Source organism: Elephas maximus, chromosome 12, assembly GCF_024166365.1.
Source record: "Elephas maximus indicus isolate mEleMax1 chromosome 12, mEleMax1 primary haplotype, whole genome shotgun sequence".
NCBI lineage: Eukaryota > Metazoa > Chordata > Mammalia > Proboscidea > Elephantidae > Elephas > Elephas maximus.
The window spans coordinates 103,021,525-103,042,304 of record NC_064830.1 but is presented as its reverse complement, the minus strand read 5'-3'; the positions used below and the strand labels follow the sequence as shown (position 1 = coordinate 103,042,304).

The window sequence follows — 20,780 nt, the reverse complement described above, 5'->3', positions numbered from 1 at the left end:
AAGAGTCAGGGTTGGTGCCTCCAAGGCTGTTGGCAAGAATAAGGTTTAGGAAGGTCACTTTTATAGAGCTTACAAGCAGGGAGATCACTTGAATTACATCGACATTCTAAACCATGCTAGGCAGTTGCAGTAAGGGTCAAATGCAACTTCACGGGATGTGTTTAGAAAACGGCAGTTGAACTCCTCCTAGGGGTTACTATGTGTGAGGCACTTAATGAGCCAAGGTTAACTTTAGGCCTCTTGAACTAGTTTAAACCGGGTCTCGCTGGCTTACTCGTCCAGCCTGAAAGAGGAAACAAGCTCTGGGGTGTAATCTCTCGCTCATGGCCACACTTAAGAGGCACTAAACCGAAAAAACCCAAACCCAGTGCTGCAGTCGATTCCGACTCAGAGCGACCCTATAGGACAGAGTAGAACCACCCCATAGAGTTTCCAAGGAGCGCCTGGCGGATTTGAACTGCCGACCCTTTGGTAAGCAGCCGTAGCACTTAACCACTAGGCCACCAGGGTTTCCTAAGAGGCACCAGGCAGTAACAAAGGCTGCTGCCTTGTCAGGATTGGGCAACTTGGGAGGCCTCCGCTACCTAGGCACCAGAGCTGGGGGGGGCGGGGACGGACAAGATTTGTGGACTGGGAGGCTCCAAAACTGGGAATCTTGGGAGTGAAAGGTGCACTGGGCAGGAGAGATGCAGCTGTCTGGCTAGGGCAGCATCTGAACACATCGGTGTGGTAAGGAACCCCTGGGTGGTATCAGCAGCTCTCTTAGATGCTTCGCTCTTGCTCATCCCCCCTGGTGTCAAGCCCTGAGAGAGCTCTGGAACATTATCTACCCATCCTCTCACCATATTCCCCGCCCAGTGTAGCTCAGGTCTGAGGGCCACAGCCTTCCAACAGGTCTCATCTCCCCACCTCTAATCCTTCCCCTTCCAGTCCACTGATGCTATCACTGTTATTGAAATGCAGTATCATTTTCTCTTTAAATAATCTACAATGACATAAAATGTAACTCCTATTTCATTTTTTTTTTTTTTTATTTCTCTACCGGAGCTCCACCCCCAGCAATCCTTCCTACTTTCAGTCCCCTTTCACACTTTGGGGACTTTACACTCCCTTTCCTCTGGCTGGAGTGCCCTTTCCACACACCCCCCACCCACCACCTGCCAGCCTGGAGACTCTTCCTCTCAGACTGAGTTTGAGCACTCTCTCACCTCTCCTGGGAAGGACCCATGTGCTCCTGCTGGCCATGACGGCAGGCTGCATATGTCCTCCATGAGACTGTGAGTCCTGAGAGGGCGGCCTGCCTGCAGTCATCGTTGAACAATACTCATGTTGGCTGAAGCTCAGATAGGATCCAAATCTCTTTTTAGAAACCACAAACTGAATTATATAGCTCAATTTTTCTTTGGTTTAAGTCTAAGCTATCACAGTTCATTAACCAACAGCAACAAACTCAAACTCTCCAACTCAGATGCGTGTGTGAAAACTCCTACGACTTTGGCAATGTCTTGGATTTTAAGAACTCAGCCTATTTAAACTGGAGTCCTTGGGTGATGCAAACGGTTAATTCGCTTAGCTGCTAACTGAAAGGATGGCCGTTTGAGTCCACACAGGCACCCTGGAAGAAAGACCTGGCAATCTATTTCCAAAAAATCTGCCATTGAAACCCCGTGGAGCACAGTTCTACTCTGAAACACATGGGGTTGCCATGAGTCCGAACTGACAGCCACTGTTACTGGTTTTAATTAAACTAGCCTAGAACCTAGGATGTAAGAAAAGTGACACAAAATTTTATAAAAATTTTCTACATGTTGACATTTTTTATTAATACAGCTTAATCTGATAAAATCTGACCACAAGCATGCTATTTTCCTCAGAATTGGTGAAATCAGAAAAAAAAAAATTAATTTTAAATATATACCACCAAAAGCAAATACTTAATGTGGTCTTACTGGTTTACATCAAAAGTTTTTCTTTTCCTAAAATAAAGGCTCTAAGACAAGTCCAGGTTTCTTTAGAATGAAAAAACAATACCCCTTCGAAAACAATGAGCTTACAGAATGACACGGTGGATTGCTAGGTTTAACATGAAAGTATGGTCACTGAGAAGAAAATAAAGCCTTTAGGAAAATAAACCTTTATGAAAAATTACAACAAGCTTTTACTTCAGTTGCTTTTATGAATTTCATAAATACCAGTAGGGAAATTGGACAAAGTTTGTGACAAAACTTTGAAAAGTTTCTTTTTCCACAAAGCAAACTTGTAACTCCCTCCCTGTGGCGCCTTCTTCTCCTCTGCCTTTACTGTGCTGAGGGGATGGTGAGTTCTTTCAGACCTTCGGTCAGGTGAGTGGGCTCCGAACCGACTGGACTCTCCAGGTAGGTCGTTCCTGCACAGGGTTTTCCCGTCACTGGATCTATGACTCTCCCAACCTTGAAAACGATCTCGGCCAGCTCATGTTTCACATGCTTGGAGCGTGGGGCAGGCAAGGCTTTGAGAAGCACGATATCCCCCACTGTGCACTGCTGAAGTGCATCATGAGCAAAGTAGGTCTTTCGCTTATTAAAATACTAGTGAGAGAAGAAGAGAAAAAAATCAGCAGCTCCCAGCTGTGACCTGGCAATGCAGGACAGAACGTGAAGGCGCGATGCAGACAATGCAAGATGGGACTTGGGGAGAGAAAATACGACACTTAGCTGCTGCTTCATCTTTGGTAAAGAGCATCGACTTTTCCTGAGCTCTCAGCCCACCCCCAGCAAGAGCCTTGTTCTATCAATAATCATCTCTGCCTAAAATGTTTAAACCTACCCTTCCCACTGGAGCCTTCTCTCCTGCCTATAAACATGATCCTCTCACACCATGAGATGTACAATTTGAGACAAGTCACTGAACCAATCTGAGCTCAGTTTTTTTCAATCATGAGATGAGGCTCTTACCCCTGAACCTCTAGAGTTATCAAGAGAATTCAATATTCTAATGTACGTAAAGTACTTAGCCATGTGCTTGGCTCAAAGTACTGAAAAGAAGTCGTAATTGCTAACTAGCATCACCTATTCCTCACAACAACCCTGCAGTGGAGATACCAGTATTTCCCTTTTATAGATGAGGAAAACAGGGAGGTTAAGTAACATCCAGAGTCAGTATCCAAACTCAGATGTCCTGACTCCAGGGGCAATGATCATGGCTTCACTCCTCCGCGTGCTCCTGTATTTTTTCAATCCTCGATAACAAACAGCATTTCTACCTACTCCTGTGGCCAACCTGGAACGCAGAGCCATCCTTGGCACTTCCTTCTCCCTCCTTTGTACATGTAACAAACGAATGACCTGTGTCCCCTGTTCCTGAAATCTGCTTTTGTCACTCTACCTCCATTGTCCTGACATTAGTTCAGGCCCTCATCATTCCTATCCTAGACCTTTTACAGTAGCCTCCTTACTGATCTCCTCACCTCCAGGCCCCAGCCCCGTGTCTCCACGTCTGTCTTTCCTTGGCTTGTAAGATGAAATTCAAACTTGTAAACACAACGCACAAGACACTTCAAAGTCCAGCTCCAATTGTCCCTACCATTTATACAACAAGCGTGCCTACTAAGTGCTAAGCTCTGCACCCAACCGTGCTGAGCCACTTTCTGTTATGCTAAAACACCATGCCCTTTGACTGCTAAACAAACTTCAACAAACTACTCATCATGAGCCGAACGATTTCCCCTCATCTGGTCCTATGGATGAAATGCTATTTGAGATTCAGCTCCGAAGTCTCTTAATGGAGAATGCTATTGTCCAGCTCTCTGGGAGGAAAGAATGAAGGGTCTTACTGACTCCTCTCACAGTACTTTGCAAATACAGTAAAAGGTGGGAAAGCTGAAACCTGTGTAAGGTAAGAAACCTATCAGAGAAGGAAAATACAAATGACTTCCACTCAAACAAGTGATGGAAAAGTGGTAGACTGCACCCTGTCAAAATCGGAAAACTTGCAAGATCTGGGAAAACTAGGCAGTCCCGTTGAGTTCCGGCTCTCACAGGTTTCACTATACAACAACTACATCAGTCATCAGATTGATTTGAAATCACCTGTCTCCCAGGAATGCAGTAGAGATCATGGCTAATTCATCTAATTATACCCACAAACCAGGATAATGCCCGGGCACACAGCAGATGCTAAAAACTTCCTTACCACTAAGGAAGGATTTTTCTGCTGAGGTGCCTGGAACATGCTGGTGATTTGTCAATGCCATCTGAACACAGGGATGCTCCTTACCTTTAATAAGTAGGGATCCAGAACAAGCCTGGTCGCTCTCACTTTGGCAGTCTTTTGCATTGCTGTCCCAATCACCCTCCCCACGACCCATTTGGCATGCACGCATGAACGAACCACTGACATTATGTGGCTTTGATCACCTGAAAAACAAATTTCAAAGTTTAAGAATATGTTGGTTTTGACGTGCCAAATGGATTTTGTCACTAGAACTGTCCAAGTTCACAAAAAGCTTTTGCTGGTCTTCTGTAATCGCCACTTAGAGATGTTCGCACATCTTACTATTTTAACTACCTACACAAACTCCCATCCTCATACTGTTTACAAAGCAGTACCTTTAACCGATCTAAGGCTCTGCTTCCCCCTTTGCAAAATGGGGATAACAATGGGGCCTACTCACGGGAGCGCCTTGAGAATTTAACTAGTAAGGTCCAGTAACTAATAAACGAGGGCCTTTCTTGGTGTTCCTTATCTCTTTCCCTTCCGCTGGGCTGACTCTATCCACAGGCTCACAGCCCGGCTACCTCTGGCGAGCAAGCCCTTGGCAGGGCGGCCGGGGGTCCTCCTTATTGAGGAGAACTCTGCTGGGAGCTGCTTTCGGGATCAGTTTATGCTCGATCGGTCCCGCCCCGCTGGGGGAAGGACAACCTCGAGGTCCCATGGGACTTGACCTGCTCGCAGGGCTTTGACGACCCTGCGCTTCCCTGAACCCACTTCCAATATCAGCTACCTGGGAACCCCACTGATGTCCCAGTTCTATTCGGTACAGCCGCACGGCCCGAGAAGAGAAAGTCGCAGCATGATGGCGTCACGCCGCACGCACGCCGCCCCTCCCCCGACCCTCCCTCTCATTGGGCGCGGGTCCCTCAGTCCGGGGCAGGGTTAAAGGCAGGGCTCCGCCCCCTTAAAGGAGCCGCGGACCTTGGCGTGCCAGGGTCCTTTTGACCTTTTCCGGTGCATACCGTGACTGCAGCGCTTTCCTATTCTTAACTTTTTTGAGATTCATCCTTATCGTTGCTGTATCTCTAGTTATTCAGGGCTGGTTTAACCAGTAAGCAACGTATGCGCCAGTGGTGACACCCATGTGAAATTGTGCACTACAGATTAGCAAATAAACACAATTAAACCCGTGTGTATCTTGTTTATGGGGTGCTCCCTCCGTGAGTTCATTCCTTTTTCTTGCCGACTCCTTAGAAAGGTACATGGTAGATCAACCTAAACCCTGGAAATGTATGAAAAATGCAACTCTGAAAAAGTGTTCGTACAGGGATAAAAAAGTTAAATCCATGCAGTTAATCCGTGGAGTCAAAATCTTTGTAACTGGCTTAGGTGCAACCAACCATTGCGATATTCTGGGTCTGTCTTTTCTGTTTCTTAAAGGGCTTAAAGCATTTAATAGAGTCTGATATTATAGGTTTGTGATTTTAATTAAATGTTTAGATGTGATTAAATACGAAGTCAGTGTTTAAAAGATAGGGGAAGTCTAATTTTTGAAATCCCTGTTTTTATTAGTTGTACACCTGTAAATACAGGAATGTTGACTGTTTAAAGAATGTCAGTTCGTGCTTTAAATTAATAAACACTAACTAAAATATAAATAGTAATTAGTATCTCTCTCCACGCTGGAAGTTCTTTGGACATAAGGACAACAACAAAACCATTTCCATCGAGTTGATTTCCATTCGTAGTGACCCTATAAAACAAAGTAGAACTGCCCCAGGGGTTTCCAAGAGTGTAATCTTTGCAGAAGCTGCCTGCCACGTCTTTCTACTGCCGTTCGCACCTGGGTGGGTTTGAACAGCCACCCTCTCAGTTAGCAGCTGAGCGCTTAACCACTGCACCACCAGAGCTCCTTGGACATAACAGAACCTATCAAAACAATGATCTTCGATACTCAGATTCTGGGAAATAGAGTCACACAAGTTTTGGTGTTGAACAGCAATTTTTCATTTTATTAATGTTCATATACTTATCAGATGTTTTCTGAGTACTGTAAGACTGTCCAGGCATTGCTTGTATTCACTGGATTAGGAGTAAGACAACCCATGTCCTAGTGACATTTCAGTCTGAGAAACCCGGAATAATAAAGCCACTTATTATTATGTCTAAGTTTATGTCTCTCTTTCCATAAAAGGACAATAATACCTGGTTGATGGATCAAATGAACTAATACATGAGAAAGGATAATGTTTTGTCTTTCCAGACAGAAATGAACCACAACAAAGATTTAGAATGAGTATCACTCCTCCGGCCTCCCTACTCCAAAAGCACCAGTGTTTTGATGTAATTCACAAGCTTAGGCAGCGTTTCCTTCTGTTGTACACAGGGTCACTATGAGTGGGAACAGACTTGATGGCACCCGTCTTAGTTACCTAGTGCTGCTATAACAGAAATACCACAAATGGATGGCTTTAACAAAGACAGTTTTTTTCTCTCATAGTCTAGTAGGCTAGAAGTCTGAATTCGGGGCACCAGCTCTAAGGGAAGGCATTCTCTGTCGGTTCTGGAGGAAGGTCCTTCCCCTCAATCTTCCCTTGGTCTAGAAGCTTCTCTGAGCAGGGAACCTGGATCCAAAGGACGCAGTCTGCTTCCAGAGCTGCTTTCTTGGTCGTATGAGGTCCCCATGTCTCTCTGCTCAGTTCTTTTAGATCTCAAAAGAGATTGGCTTAAGACACAACCTTATCTTGTAGTTTGAGTCCTGCCTCATTAACAGAACTGCCACTAATCCCACCTTATTAACATTACAGAGGTAGGATTTACAACACATAGGAAAATCACATCAGATGACAAAATGGTGGACAATCACAATACTGGGTATCAGGGACTAGCCAAGTTGACACACATTTTTGGGGGGACACAATTCAATCCATAACAGCACCTAACAACAATACACTCAGAGTTTACTCCTTAATTTGGAACATTTTGAAGACAAAGAACATGAGAATGACTGAATCTATACCAGAATGACATAGTTTACTATACAGTTAACATACTCATTTATGACCCTGTTGTTGTTAGGTGCCCTCAAGTGGTTTCCAATTCATAGTGACCCTATGTACAACAGAACAAAACACTGCCCAGCCCTGCGCCATCCTCACAATCTTTGCTATGTTTGAGCCCACTGTTGCAACCATTGTGTCAACCCATTTTCTTAAGGGCCTTCCACTTTTTTGCTGACCCTCTACTTTACCAAGCATGATGCCCTTCTCCAGGGACAGGTCCCTCCTGATAACATGTGCAAAGTACTTGAGACAAAGTCTTGCCATTCTCCCTTCTGAGGAGCATTCTCTCTATACTTCTTCTAAGACAGGTTTGTTTGTTCTTCTGGTAAACCCAGTGCTGTCGAGTCGATTCTGACTCATAGCGACCCTATAGGATAGAGTAGAACTGCCCCATCGAGTTTCCAAGGAGCGCGCGGTGGATTTGAACTGCCGACCCTTTGGTTAGCAGCCACAGCACTTAACTACTAGGCCACCAGGGTTCTTCTGGTAGTCCATGGTATATACAATATTTTTCACCAACACCACAATTCAAATGCATCAACTATTCATTGTCCAGCTTTCGCACGCATATGAGGTGATTGAAGATACCATGGCTTGGGTCAGGCACACCTTAGTCCTCAAGGTGATATCTTTGCTTTTGAACATTTTAAAGAGTTTTTTTTATGACCCTAAGGGATATATAATAGAAATACACTGTAATATTATATGTTATAAAATAAGGTATATATATTACATATAATAGAAATCTCATCTTAATTTCCAATTCCTACTTATGAAGAATTAGTGAAAACCCTTGTCCAACTGTGATCGAGTTCAGTCCAGACACCTCTTTTTTGGCATAGTCCAAGTTCTGCTGATCCTCTTCTGAAAATTCCACATTGTTCTTATTTTACACCTCTGCTGGGATACACTGCCTTGTTTTGGAGGCCTTAGTACTCTTTGTAGAATATTTAAGTTTTGTTTTGTTTTCTGGTTGCAAAAGGAAACTTTGACTAAAGCCTTCGTCAGTTGTAACTGAACATTACTTCTACCTCTTCTATCTGAGGATTCACCTTGGCTCACTCTGTCCCTTTCTGAAATCTGAGTGCCCTATCCTCTGAGTCATTATGGCAAATGAATGTTAACTGTGGCTTCTTCTGGTGAACAGATACTTCCAGAACTGATCTGCCTGGAGATCAGTCTCCCCAGCACAGACACCTGAGTGCAGATCGCTATTAGAAACCCTCCTTGACTACAGTTGCTCAGGTTTAGTGGCTATTTCACATACACTCCTGGGTGGGACAGAAATGCACCTTGAAAACGTTAACTTCGGTGATAAAATGAATTTGTTCCTTTTTCGTTTTCAGTGTTTGAATTTTTAAGTCTTTAAATCACTTCAGTTTTGACTCAAGGCCTATAAAATCTCATCCTTTCACAGGGGAAAAAATCAGGGAAGTCTCAAGCTGGGAGCTATGTTAGAAGAAAGGTGAGAAAGCAAGGGGACTACATTCCTACCTCAGCCTTATGGTTACTTCAGCCACACCTATGAACGGAGAGAAAAAGGGAAAGCCAAGAAACTGAAGCAGGCCCATTCATGCAGCTGTTTATGGCTTATGACAGTTTGACTTTTAACGTAACATGAAAATGTGATTTTTGTCAAACAAGGCAATAATCATAGACATAAACTACCTTAAGTTCCCTTTGGAAAAAGGTATGGTATAAACATATTTCAATACATGAAATGGATTATTAAGCCAATTGGACTACTTTCTGGGTTGTTCATATAAGCCAGTAGGCTCTTCCTAGTCTTAACCTCAATATGGTGCCACAGCTCACTCTTGGGTTCTGTCTTACCCATTCTCTCTATGTAAAAATGGCACGGTGGGGCATCAGAGGTCTTCCTCCAATTTCCTGAGGGAAAGAATCACCATCAACATCGGCCCAAGGCTGATCTCTAGGAGGTGGCGGTCAAACATACCCCCACAGTCCAATCATTTCACCAGTTCTACAAAGTGTCCCTCCCACACTACTCTCTATTCCTCTGCTGAGTTTGATAATTCATTGCAATGGCCACACAGAGCTCACAGACTATACTCATGATTATGGGGTTTATTAGGGAAGAAACAGGTTACAATTCAGGATAAGGAACAACTCAGCGTACAGTTCTTCAGCGAGGACAGCTCCTCCACCATGCCTGCAGGCAGGCCTCTCTCGGTCCCTTGGGCCCTCAGTCTGGCCTCTTAACCCTGTTTGGGCAAGTGTTAAAAAACTCTTTACCTCTGCCAGTAAGTGCCCAAGGGCACCCCACTCCACCAGCAAGCCTCCAGCCTGAAGGTGCTCAGCTCTCTTGCTCCATGGGCTGGGAGGCCCACCACACCGTCTCCTGCTGGTCTCCTAGTTCTAGTGCTGCCAGTTCTCTGCTACTTCTTGCTGTCTTACGCCATCTTCGGTGTTACAGCTGTTTCCTGGGTCTAGGAGGTTCTCAGTGCAGGGGCCCTGGATCCAAATGATGCACTCTGCTTCCGTCTCTTCTTGGTGGTATTGAGGTCCCACTCTTCTCCTCTGAGATGGCTGATTTTAAGCCTAGCAGGATTGCAAAAGTGACTAACCCCCTCATTAGCGTTCCATACACCTTATTTGCATGGTCTCACCCCCACAAGGGTGCCATGTACCTTATTTACATTATTAGCAAGTTATCTACTCCCCTTGGGGGGCCACAAGCACCTCATTTGCATAATCCCACCCAGTCATTTGGTGAGAGTTACAAGACTATGGCGAGAAAGGCCACATAAAAGTGATGCATCGCACTGCACTCTGCTACTCTCTCATCTCCCACAGTGGTGCAGGAAGCATGGGGGTCTTAGTCTCTGGTCATTATCAGAAGGACTCCTCTCTGTTCAAGATTTCAAATACAGCAGAAATAACCATTTTAACTTAAAAAAAAAAGACCTATGCTTGCTACAGGGAAATTTAAAACTAGGATAACAGGATAGAAAAGTAGACTTCTCTTTATAAATTTTTTAAATTGGTCAATATGACCCTCAATCTCCTCCAAGACTCTTCTCAAAGGGATTCTAGGGCTCACTAGATGAAAATAATGCAAGAATTGCTAAAAGGATAACAGGATATTGCCATGTCTTATCACATTGTTTCTCAAATGATGGTACACAAGATTTTAAGTGATACGCTGATGAATATTTAATTTCTGAGTTTATATATATCTATACACACACACATACAATAGAACATATATACTCAGCATATAAAACTCACAGTTCCCATAAATAATATTTTTTAGGAAAAGGCTAAAAATTCTAAGTTCCTTTAAAGAAAAATATTAAGTAAATAATTGATATGGTAAAAGCTGTAAAGGAGGCACACAAACGACTGAAGTTTGAGAAATACTGCTCTTTCATGTTTAAGTTTCTGCAAGTGGTTACACTACAACATTGATTAATCAATGTTTAAACTGTTTGAAAGCTTTATACCATAAAGCTTACTGGTGAGTAATTACAGGTTAATTTAAGTTAAAAAATTTTTTTATATCAGATCTGGGACATGATTACTAATATAATCTTATTTATAAATTATTTTTACAATTTATAACCCTTCCTGAGGCTATAATGTACTACTAGTTTGAGGTCTAAATTTATTTGGTTTCTATGAGTTTATAAGTTTCTCTCCATGATGAATAATTTAATAATGAATGGGATGAAAAGGTCTGACTAAAAAATTTCCTACATTTAATATATTCATATGACTTCCCTCCCATGAGGTATGTGCTGCTGAATAAGTGAAGGACTGTGGCTTAAGGCTTTCTCACATTTATTGTATTCACATAATCTCTCCCGAGTATGGATTTTCCTATGTTGATTAAGATGTGCACTCTGGCTGAAGGCTTTCCCACACTCGTTACATTTATAGGGCTTCTCTCCTGTATGAGTTCGCTCATGTTGATTAAGGTGTGTCCTCTGGCTGAAGGCTTTCCCACAAAAATTACATTCATAAGGTTTCTCTCCAGTGTGAAGTCTATGATGCTCAGTAAGTGACGTGATACGGCTAAAGGCTTTACCACACTGATTGCATTTATAGGGCTTCTCTCCAGTGTGAATTCTCAGGTGTTGAGTAAAGGATGAATGCTGCCGGAAGGCTTTCCCACATTCATTGCATATAAAGGGTTTTTCACCTGTGTGAATTCTCTGATGTTGAATAAGATGTATCCTCTGGCTGAATCTCTTCCCACATTCATCACACTTATAGGGCTTCTCTCCTGTAAGGACCATTTGAGGTTGAGTTACAGATGAGCTGTGGCTGAAGGCTTTCCCACATTCACTGGGCTTCTCTGCAGTATGAATGTGATTAGTGAAGAGAAGATGTTGATTAAAGATTTTTCCACATTCAGTATATTCATAGGGATTCTCTCTTACATAGTTTCCCTGACAGTAAATCAAGTCTGAATTATGTTTGATGCCATTTCCTTGTGCATCTGAGTTAAGGGGTATTTTCATGGAAGGAATTCTCTGATGCATAATAAGGTTTGAATTCAGGTTATAGTTTCCCCCAAATTTATTACATTCAAGGATTTGTTCCTGAGTGATCTTTTTGTGGGTGGAAGATTCTTGTCCCAAATGTCTCTGCTGGTTTTCTTGGCTCAACTCTAGCTGGTAATCAAAATCCCAGAGTCCTCCTAAGATGGAGAACCAGAAACTGTCTCCTGTTAGTCTTTCCATTATCATGTCACGCATTTGCTTTTCATCAGAAATATTCTGGTTTTGAGCAGACTTTTTTATTTCAGGTCTATTCTCCCCATCTAAAAGAAATTGAGAACATACAAATACTTTTCAATATTATATTCTTTATGTTTTAAAAAATAAATTACTGCATAATGAATTACCAAATGAAACTTACAGTAATGCAGGCATGGCATACGTAGCACTGGGAGTTTTCAAACATAACTGTGAAACAAGGGCAAAGGCTATAACAGGATGAAAAGAAGCTGTGATCAGGGAACATTGTAAAATGTGTGATAATCATAAAAAGAAGAGATCCAGGGACATCCACAGTTCAAAGGAGATGGATAGGAGAATAAAAATAGCAGAGAAAAGACTGTATTTGGAGAAGAAGGCAGCTCAGAGTCCAGGACCTTTTAACCTCATTTATGGATTACTTTACCAAAATGCCAACTATTTGTTTATTTCAAAAATATTTCTCCCTACTTCTAATCTCTTGTTTAAAATGATAGAACTAATGCTTGTCCAGGAGTGGAGTCCAGTGTATTCACTCCCTAAAAACATAGCAGTTGGATCAACACGCTCATGGCTACTTGGCTGGTTTCCTTCCTCCCATACCTTGCCTACATGAGGGAAAAGGAAAAACTCCTGCTGCTGGTTGCCATACTGCCATTTACTGATACCAGGAGTGACTGTGCTATACAGCAAGGGCTCTCTCACTAAGGACACCCTCAATGCATACTCATATCATCAATCACAGGGTGGGCTATCTATATCCCAGCAGGACGCCAGGGGGCAGGGTCTAGACCCTAGGCTGAAGCATTGATTATCTTGGGATTCAAGGCAGCTTTAAGGAGCAAACACACTCTAGTTCATTTTGCCCAGCTTTTCATCTAACCTAAGCAGCCCGATATGAGTAGACATGACTATAACTTCCCTCACACCATATACAAAAGCCAATTCGAAATAGATTAAGGACCTAAACGTGAACACTAAAATCATAAAATTCTTAGAAGAAAATGTAGGGGCAAGGCTGTGGGACCCAGTATTTAGCAAAAGATTATCAAATGTGATGATAAAAGCCTGAGCAGCAAAAGAGAGAACAGATAGATGGGACCTCATAAAAAAACTAAACACTATGTATATCAAAGGACTTCATCAACAAAGTGAAAAGCAACATACAGATTGGGAGAATATTTTCTGGAACCATATATCAGACAACAGCCTGATATTCAAAAAAATATTTAAAAGCTCTACGACTTAACAACAAAAAGATAAACAACCCACTCAAAAAATAGGCAAAGGACTTGAACAGGCACTTCACCAAAGAAGATATTCAAATGGCCAACAAGGACATAAAAAGATGCTCAACATTATTAGCCAATAATAATAAAAAAAAAAAACTGTCATTGAGTTGATTCCAACTCATAGTGACCTTATAAGACAGAGTAGAACTGCCCCATTGGGTTTCCAAGGCTGTAATCTTCATGTAAGCAGACTGCTACACCTTTCTCCTGCAGAGTGGCTGGTGGGTTTGAACTGCTGACCTTCTGGTTAGCAGTAGAGCGCTTAACCATGAAACCTCCAGGGGTTTCATTAGTCATTAAACAAAAAAAAAAAAAACTAAAACCCATTGCCAGTAAGTTGACTCCAACTCATAGCAACCCTATAGGACAGGGTAGAACTGCCCCACAGGGTTTCCAAAGAGTGGTTGATGGCTTAGAACTGCTGACCTTTTGGTTAGCAGGCAAACGCTTAACCACTGGGCCACCAGGGTACTTCATTAGCCACTAGGAAGATGCAAATGAAAACCACAATGACACACAATCACAATCACACCCCCTCATTAGAATGGAAATGATAAAAAAGCATGGAAAACAACAAGTGTTGGTGAGGTCGTGGAGAAAATAGAAATCTCATCCTTTACTGGTGGGAGTGTAAAATGGTGCAGTCACCGTGGAGAAGAGTTTGGCAGTTCTTAAAAAGTGGAACACAGAATTACCTCATGACCCAGAAATCCCAATCCTAGGTATATACCCATAAGAAGTGAAGACAGGAATGCAAATAGAAACCTGTACACCAATGTTCAGTGCAGCACCTTTCACAATAGCCAAAAGGTGGAAATAATTGAAATGTCCATCACCAGATGGATAAACAAAACCCGGTATATAAACACAATGGAATATTAAGCAGCCCTAAAGGGAAATGAAGTTCTATGCATGAAAACACCGTGCTGAGCAAAATAAGTCAGTCGCAAAAGGACATATACTGTATGATCTCACTTATATGAAATAAGAAAATACATAGAAACCAAAGATTATTAATGGTTACTGGGTGTGGGAGAGGGTATTTGTTTGGGAGACATTGGGTTTAGGTTAATGGTGGTGGAATGTTTTGGATGAGGATAGAGTTAATGGCAGCACAACTTGAAAACATAAAAATCAACGTTACTGAGTTGTAGATGTCGAAGTTGTGTTGGCAGATGTTTTGATGTTTTTCATCACAATAAAAAAAAGAAAAAAATGCTGAGAGAGAATGATGAAGAAAAAATGGGAAAAAAATGGTATGTGGAGATTTGCAACATCAAAGTATTTATGGGTATTCAAACTAAATATCTTCAAAATATCTTCTAAATTATGTAATTTTTTAAAATAATAAAAACCAAAACCAAACCCATTGCCATCGAGTCATTTCCAACTCATAGCAACCCTATAGGATAGAGTAGAACTGCCACATAGGGTTTCCAAGGAGCAGCTGGTGGATTCAAACTGCCCATCTTTTGGTTAGTATCAAGATCTTAACCACTGCGCCACCAGGGCTCCTTTTATAATAAGCATACATAATTATCTGTTCAATCAGAAAAAAGTAACAGCCATTTCTACTCTGGAAACAAAAATGTGAAATGAATTGTCATGGACTGTGTCCCTTCAAAATATGCGTCAACTTGGTTGTCCTCCCTTTTGTGATCAGATTATCCTCCATTTTGTGATGTGTTATAAATCCTAGTCTCTATGCCTGTGGTAATGGTCCCATTTGGGAGTGAGCTGTCCATTATGTTAATGAGGCAGAATTAGGTCATGTTAACGAGGACCAGGGTGGGATGAAACACCCTTACTCAGGTCACAGCCCTGAACTGATATAAGGGAAGTCTCCCTGGAATGTGACCTGCACCACCTTTTATCTTACAATACATAGAAGGAGAGAGAAGTGGGGAGAAAGGGAGGGACCTTTTACCACCATGAAAGAAAAGTCAGGAGTGGAGCACATTCTTTGGACCCAGGGTTCCTGCGCTGAGAACCTTCTAGGCCTAGGTGAATACTGATGCCGAGACACGTGGAGATTTCCAAGGAGAGCTAGGCCCACAGATGTTGAAAGGAGATAAGGACCTTCCCACAGAGCTGACAGGGAAAGTCTTCCCCTAGAGCTGGTGCCCTGAATTCAGACTGCTAGCCTCCTAAACCATGAGAGAATAAATTTCTGTTTGTTAAAACCATCCACTTGTGGTATTTCTGTTACAGCAGCACTAGATAACTAAGACATGATTTTTTAAAAAGGCTTCACTATTCGTAATCCCAGAGGAAGCTTTTGGGAACACAGCTGCCTATCTCAAAAGTGACTATTTTCTCTTACTGAGCAGCAAATGTCCAGATGCTTGTTTCTCACCTGGATGTGTGACTGCAGGGCTCTTGCTTTTCATCATCCACTGTTCCTCTTGCTCCAACTGAGTGATCACCTCTGGCTTATAATGCTGATGCCCTATTCATTGGGAAAATGTATGACTTAGGAGTTTATACTGAGAACAAACCAAAACTTCTCTCAGAACTCATTTCCAACTTTTTTAGTCTTAAAAAAAAAACTAAACTCGATGCCATCGAGTTGATTCCAGCTCATGGTGACCCTACGCACTTCATAGTAGAAATGCTCCATAGAGTTTCCTCGGCTGTAATCTTATGGCAGCAGATCACCAGGCCTTTCTTCTGTGGCATTTCTGGGTGTATTCAAACCACCAACCTTCCAGTTGGTAGTCAAGAGCAAACCATTTGTACCACCCAGGGACCTGTTTTTTAGTCTTTAAGACGACTGAATTTGGAAAGGGTGGCTTCATAAACAGCAAAACACAGCTCCCAGTTGCCACTGAGTCAACTCCAACTCATAGCGACCCCAGGTGTGTCAGAGCAGAACTGTGCTCCACAGAGTTTTCAATGGCTGATTTTTTAGTCCACCTCTAGGTGGACTCGAACCTCCAACCTTTCAGTTAGCAGCCAAGCACAATAACTGGATCACCTAGGGACTCCAAAATAAAGCTACTCATCTCAAGCTCAACAAAATCAAAACCTGGGGATAAAGCACAGGAAACAATGGTCTCTATCTGCAAAACTGATTAGTGTTCTCCTGTCCTGGCTAAAAACTACATTCACAAGAGCTCTGGAAGCTTTTACCACTTGAGGAAATAAACCCATTCAGAGACAGTTTCCAGTTTCACAGGGACATCGTCCTTACCCAGCGCGACCAGGTTCCTGTAGTTCTCCAGCATCACGTCTCTGTACAGGGTCTTCTGAGCAGGGTACAGTTGGTCCCACTCCTCTCTGCTGAAGCACACAGCCACGTCTTGGAATGTCACTGATTCCTGAAACAGCACACACATTCCTGCTTAGTCAGAAACTGCCTGGCAAGGGATCCTCAGAGGTAGGGGTGAAGGTGCAGCTCTGGACAAAGGTCAGGATGTTTAAACCATTGTGCCAACAGTCCTGAGGGCTCAGAGTAACCCAGGTCAAAATCTGAAACAATTAGATACCTGTCTCTCTATAATCTTTTAGACAGCTATAATGAAACACATGCATGAAATAATCCTTGCCTTTAGCGTTTATGTTTTTTATAGGGAAAAGACTCTATTCATCTCATTTAAACAATGAAAAAAACTGTGTATGGGAAATTCCTGCTGTGATATTTCAGAAATAAAACAGTTCACAACGTGTTGACAAAGTGAAAGCAGGTATCAAGGAGAGGGATCCTGTGTATTTTTCAGCTTTGGACAGAAGAGAAGATAGAATATTTCAGTGAGTTCAAAAAGAAAAAAAAAGGGGGGGGGGCGGCAAGGGCAAATAGATTGAGAGTAGAAGGCACATGATGTGTGTCTGTATCAGTAAAAGAAACTTCCTTCCTTGTCTCAGGGAGGTAATTCAAATGAGAAAGTGTCCTGGTCCAAATTATACTCATAAGAGCTTTGGAGGCTTTTACTACTTCAGTGAACCAAAAATCCATGACTGCTATCCAGGTGATTTCGACTCATGGCGACCCTATTTGTTACAGAGTAGAACTGCTCCATCCCCACACGTCTATCAGTTTGTTGTACTGAGGTGGCTTGTGTGTTGCTAGGATGCTGGGAAGCTATGCCACTGGTATTTCAAATGCCAGCAGGGTCATCCATGGCAGACAGGTTTCAGCAACACTTTTTTAAAAAACATTAACTGTAACTATACCAAGGACCTTGCCAGATGGAATATGGAGGAATCAAATTGGCTACATAAAGATAATGGAAAACCTCAATATTATCAGTCAGAACAATGCCAGGGGCCAACTGTGGAACAGACCATCAACTGCTCATATGCAAGTTCAAGTGGAAGCTGAAGAAAATTAGAACAAGTCCAGGAGAGCCAAAGTATGACCTTTAGTATCTTCCCCCTGAATTTAGAGGCCATCTCAAGAAGAGATTTGACTCATTGAACACAAATGACCAAAGTCCAGACAAGCTGTGGAATGGCATCAAGGATATCATACATGAAAAATGCAAGAGGTCATTAAAAAAGACAGGAAAGAAAGAAGAGGCCAAAATGGATGTCAGAAGAGACTCTGAAACTTGCTCTTAAATGTAGAGTAGCTAAAGCAAATGGAAGAAATGATGAAATTAAACAAGCAGGACAGAAGATTTCAGAAGACAGCTTGAGAAGATAAAGTATTATAACGAAATGTGCAAAGACCTAGAATTAGAAAACCAAAAGGGAAGAACATGCTCAGGATTTCTCAAGCTGAAAGAGCTGAAGTGAAAACCCAAGGCCTGAGCTGCAATACAGAAGGATTCTACAGGGAAAATATTAAATGATGTAGGAAGCATCAAAAGAAGATGGAAGGAGTACACTGAGTCACTGTACGAAAAAGAAGTTGGTGATGCTCAACCATTTCAGGAAGTGGCATATGATGAAGAACCGATGGCACCGAAGAAAGAACCCAAGCTGCACTGAAGCCATTGGTGAAAAATAAGACTCCGGGAATTGATGGAATACCAATTGAGATGTTTCATCTAACAGATGTAGCACTGCAAGTGCTCGCTAGTCTATGCCAAGAAATTTGGATGACAGCTACCTAGCCAACTGGCTGGAAGAGATCCATATTTGTACCCACTCCAAAGAAAGGTGATCCAACAGAATGCAGAAACTATTGAACATATCATCAATATCACATAAAAGTAAAATTTTGCTGAAGATCATTCAAACTCAGTTGCAGCACTACATCAACAAGATACTATTAGAAATTCAAGCTGGATTCCAAAAAGGATGTGGAACAAGGGATATCATTGGTGGTGTCAGATGGATCTTGGCTGAAAGCCAAGAACACCAGAAGGATATTTATCTGTGTTTTATTGACTACGCAAAGGCATTTGACTGTGTGGACCATAACAAATTATGGATAACATTGCAAAGAACGGGAATTCCAGAACACTTAATTGTGCTCATGAGGAAACTGTACATAGATCAAGACGCAGTCATTTGAACATAACGAGAGAATACAGTGTGGTTTAAAGTCAGGAAAGGTGTGTGTCAGGGTTGTATCCCTTCACCACACATATTCGATCTGTATGCTGAGCAAATAATCCGAGAAGCTGGACTATATGAAGAAGAACAGGGCATCAGGATTGGAGGAAGACTCGTTAACAACCTGCGTTATGCAAATGACACAACCTTACTTGCTGAAAGTGAAGATGACTTGAGACACTTACTGAGGAAGATCAAAGACCACAGCCTTCAGTATGGATTACACCGCAACATAAAGAAAACAAAAATCCTCACAACTGGACCAATAAGCAATATCATGATAAATGGAGAAAATATTGAAGTTGTCAAGTATGTCGTTTTATTTGGATCCACAATCAACGCCCATGGCAACAGCAGTTAAGGAATCAAATGGCACGTTGCATTGGGCAAATCTGCTGCAAAAGACCTCTTTAAAGTGTTGAAAAGCAAAGACGTCACTTCGGGGACTAAGGTGCACTGTACCCAAGCCATATGCATGCAAAAGCTGGACGATGAATAAGTAAGATCAAAGAAGAATTGATGGCTTTGAATTGTGCAGCTGGTGAGGAATATTGAATGTACCATGAACTGCCAAAAGAATGAACAAATTTGACTTGAAAGAAGTACAGCCAGAATGGTCCTTGGAAGCAAGGATGGTGAGACTTTGTCTCACATACTTAGAACGTGTTATCAGCAGGGACCAGTCCCTGGAGAAAGATGTCATGTTTGGTAATGTAGAGGGTCAGCAAAAAAGAGAAAGATCCTCAAGGAGACCCTCAAGGAGATGGGCCCTCAGGGAGTGGCTGCAACAATGAACTCAAGCATAACGATGATTGTGACGATGGCTCAGGGCCAGGCAGTGTTTCGTTGTGCAGTACTTAGGATCACTATGGGTCAGAACCGACTCGACAGCAGCTAACAACAGAACTGTTCAATAGGGTATTCTTGGCTGTAATAGAAGCAGATTGCCAGGCCCTTCTTCAGTGGTGCCTCTTGGTAGACTCAAACTGGCAACCTTAAGGTTAGTAGATGAGGGCAAACCATCTGTGCTACCCAGGAATCTTTATTACGACAGTGTGCTATTTAATCTACAGATCTCATTCAGATTTCATCAACTGTCTTAATGATGTCCTTTACGACAAAAGAAAATTCAAGATCATGTTCTACATCTGGCTTTTTTGTATCTTTAGTCTTCTTTAACCTGGAACAGTTCCTGAGCCTTTCTTTGTGTTTCATAACATTGACATTCTGAAAGGTACAGCCTAGTTATTGTATGGAATACACCTCCTTTTGGGTTTGTCTGACGTTTCCTTATGACTAGATTCAAGTTACCAACTTTTGGCAGGAATAGAGCAGAAATGATGCTGAGTTCTCAGAATCATATCCGAAGGTACACGTTGTTGATTAGTCTCATTACCGGCAATGTAACTTTGATAATTTGGTTAAGATGGTATCTACTGGGAATGTCCACTGGAAATTATTTTATCCTGTGTAATTAAAAAAAAAAAAAAAAATTTTTTTTTAATTAATAAGTGTTTTCTTGGGAGATACTTCGAGGCTGTGCAAATATCTCGTTCCACCTTACACCTTCATCCACCAGTTTTAGCATCCGCTGATGATTCTTGCCTCAATTAATTATAATCACGATGGTTTGCCAAGTAGTGCCTTTCTTATTCCATCATTCCTGGTACATGTATTAGTTGGCTTCATACTGTGATGAAGAAGTTTCTCCTCACATTCATTCATTCATTCATTCATATCAATGTGGATTTACAGATTCTTACTTTATTCCATAGGTTATAATCCTTTACTATCACTATTTTAATGCTCAAATTGTCCTAGATTTGGCCAGTGGGAGCCCTTCAAGCTGGTTTGTGTTCTTTCGACACATCCCTATGATTCTTTGAACACTTCCTTAGTTTTATGGGACAGAAAGATGCCCTGCCTCAGGCCTGGAATCAGCCATTTCTCCAAGGATCCCTGGGTCCTTTGAGTGAAGAATAATATATAGAAACTAAGATCTGAGCACC

The 20,780-nt window shown here is 42.1% G+C and overlaps 1 protein-coding gene across 6 annotated transcripts in view; it reads right to left on the bottom strand.

Moving 5' to 3' along the window:
* Positions 1-1,806: 1,806 nt before the first annotated feature.
* Positions 1,807-20,780, bottom strand: part of MRPS17 (mitochondrial ribosomal protein S17) — a 46,835-nt gene continuing 27,861 nt past the window's right edge. For 3 of the 6 annotated variants that reach the window (XM_049903265.1, XM_049903264.1, XM_049903267.1), the window contains exons 3-5: positions 16,463-16,589; positions 15,626-15,718; positions 5,973-12,042 (exon numbers count right to left, since the gene is read on the bottom strand). In XM_049903265.1, the coding sequence (XP_049759222.1) occupies positions 10,985-12,042; positions 15,626-15,718; positions 16,463-16,589 (1,278 nt within the window). In that variant the 3' untranslated portion in view covers positions 5,973-10,984. Of the gene's footprint in view, positions 2,568-4,254; positions 4,395-4,981; positions 5,086-5,972; positions 12,043-12,140; positions 12,208-15,625; positions 15,719-16,462; positions 16,590-20,780 lie in introns of those variants that run through there. The other 3 variants (XM_049903269.1, XM_049903270.1, XM_049903268.1) reach the window with 3 other exon arrangements.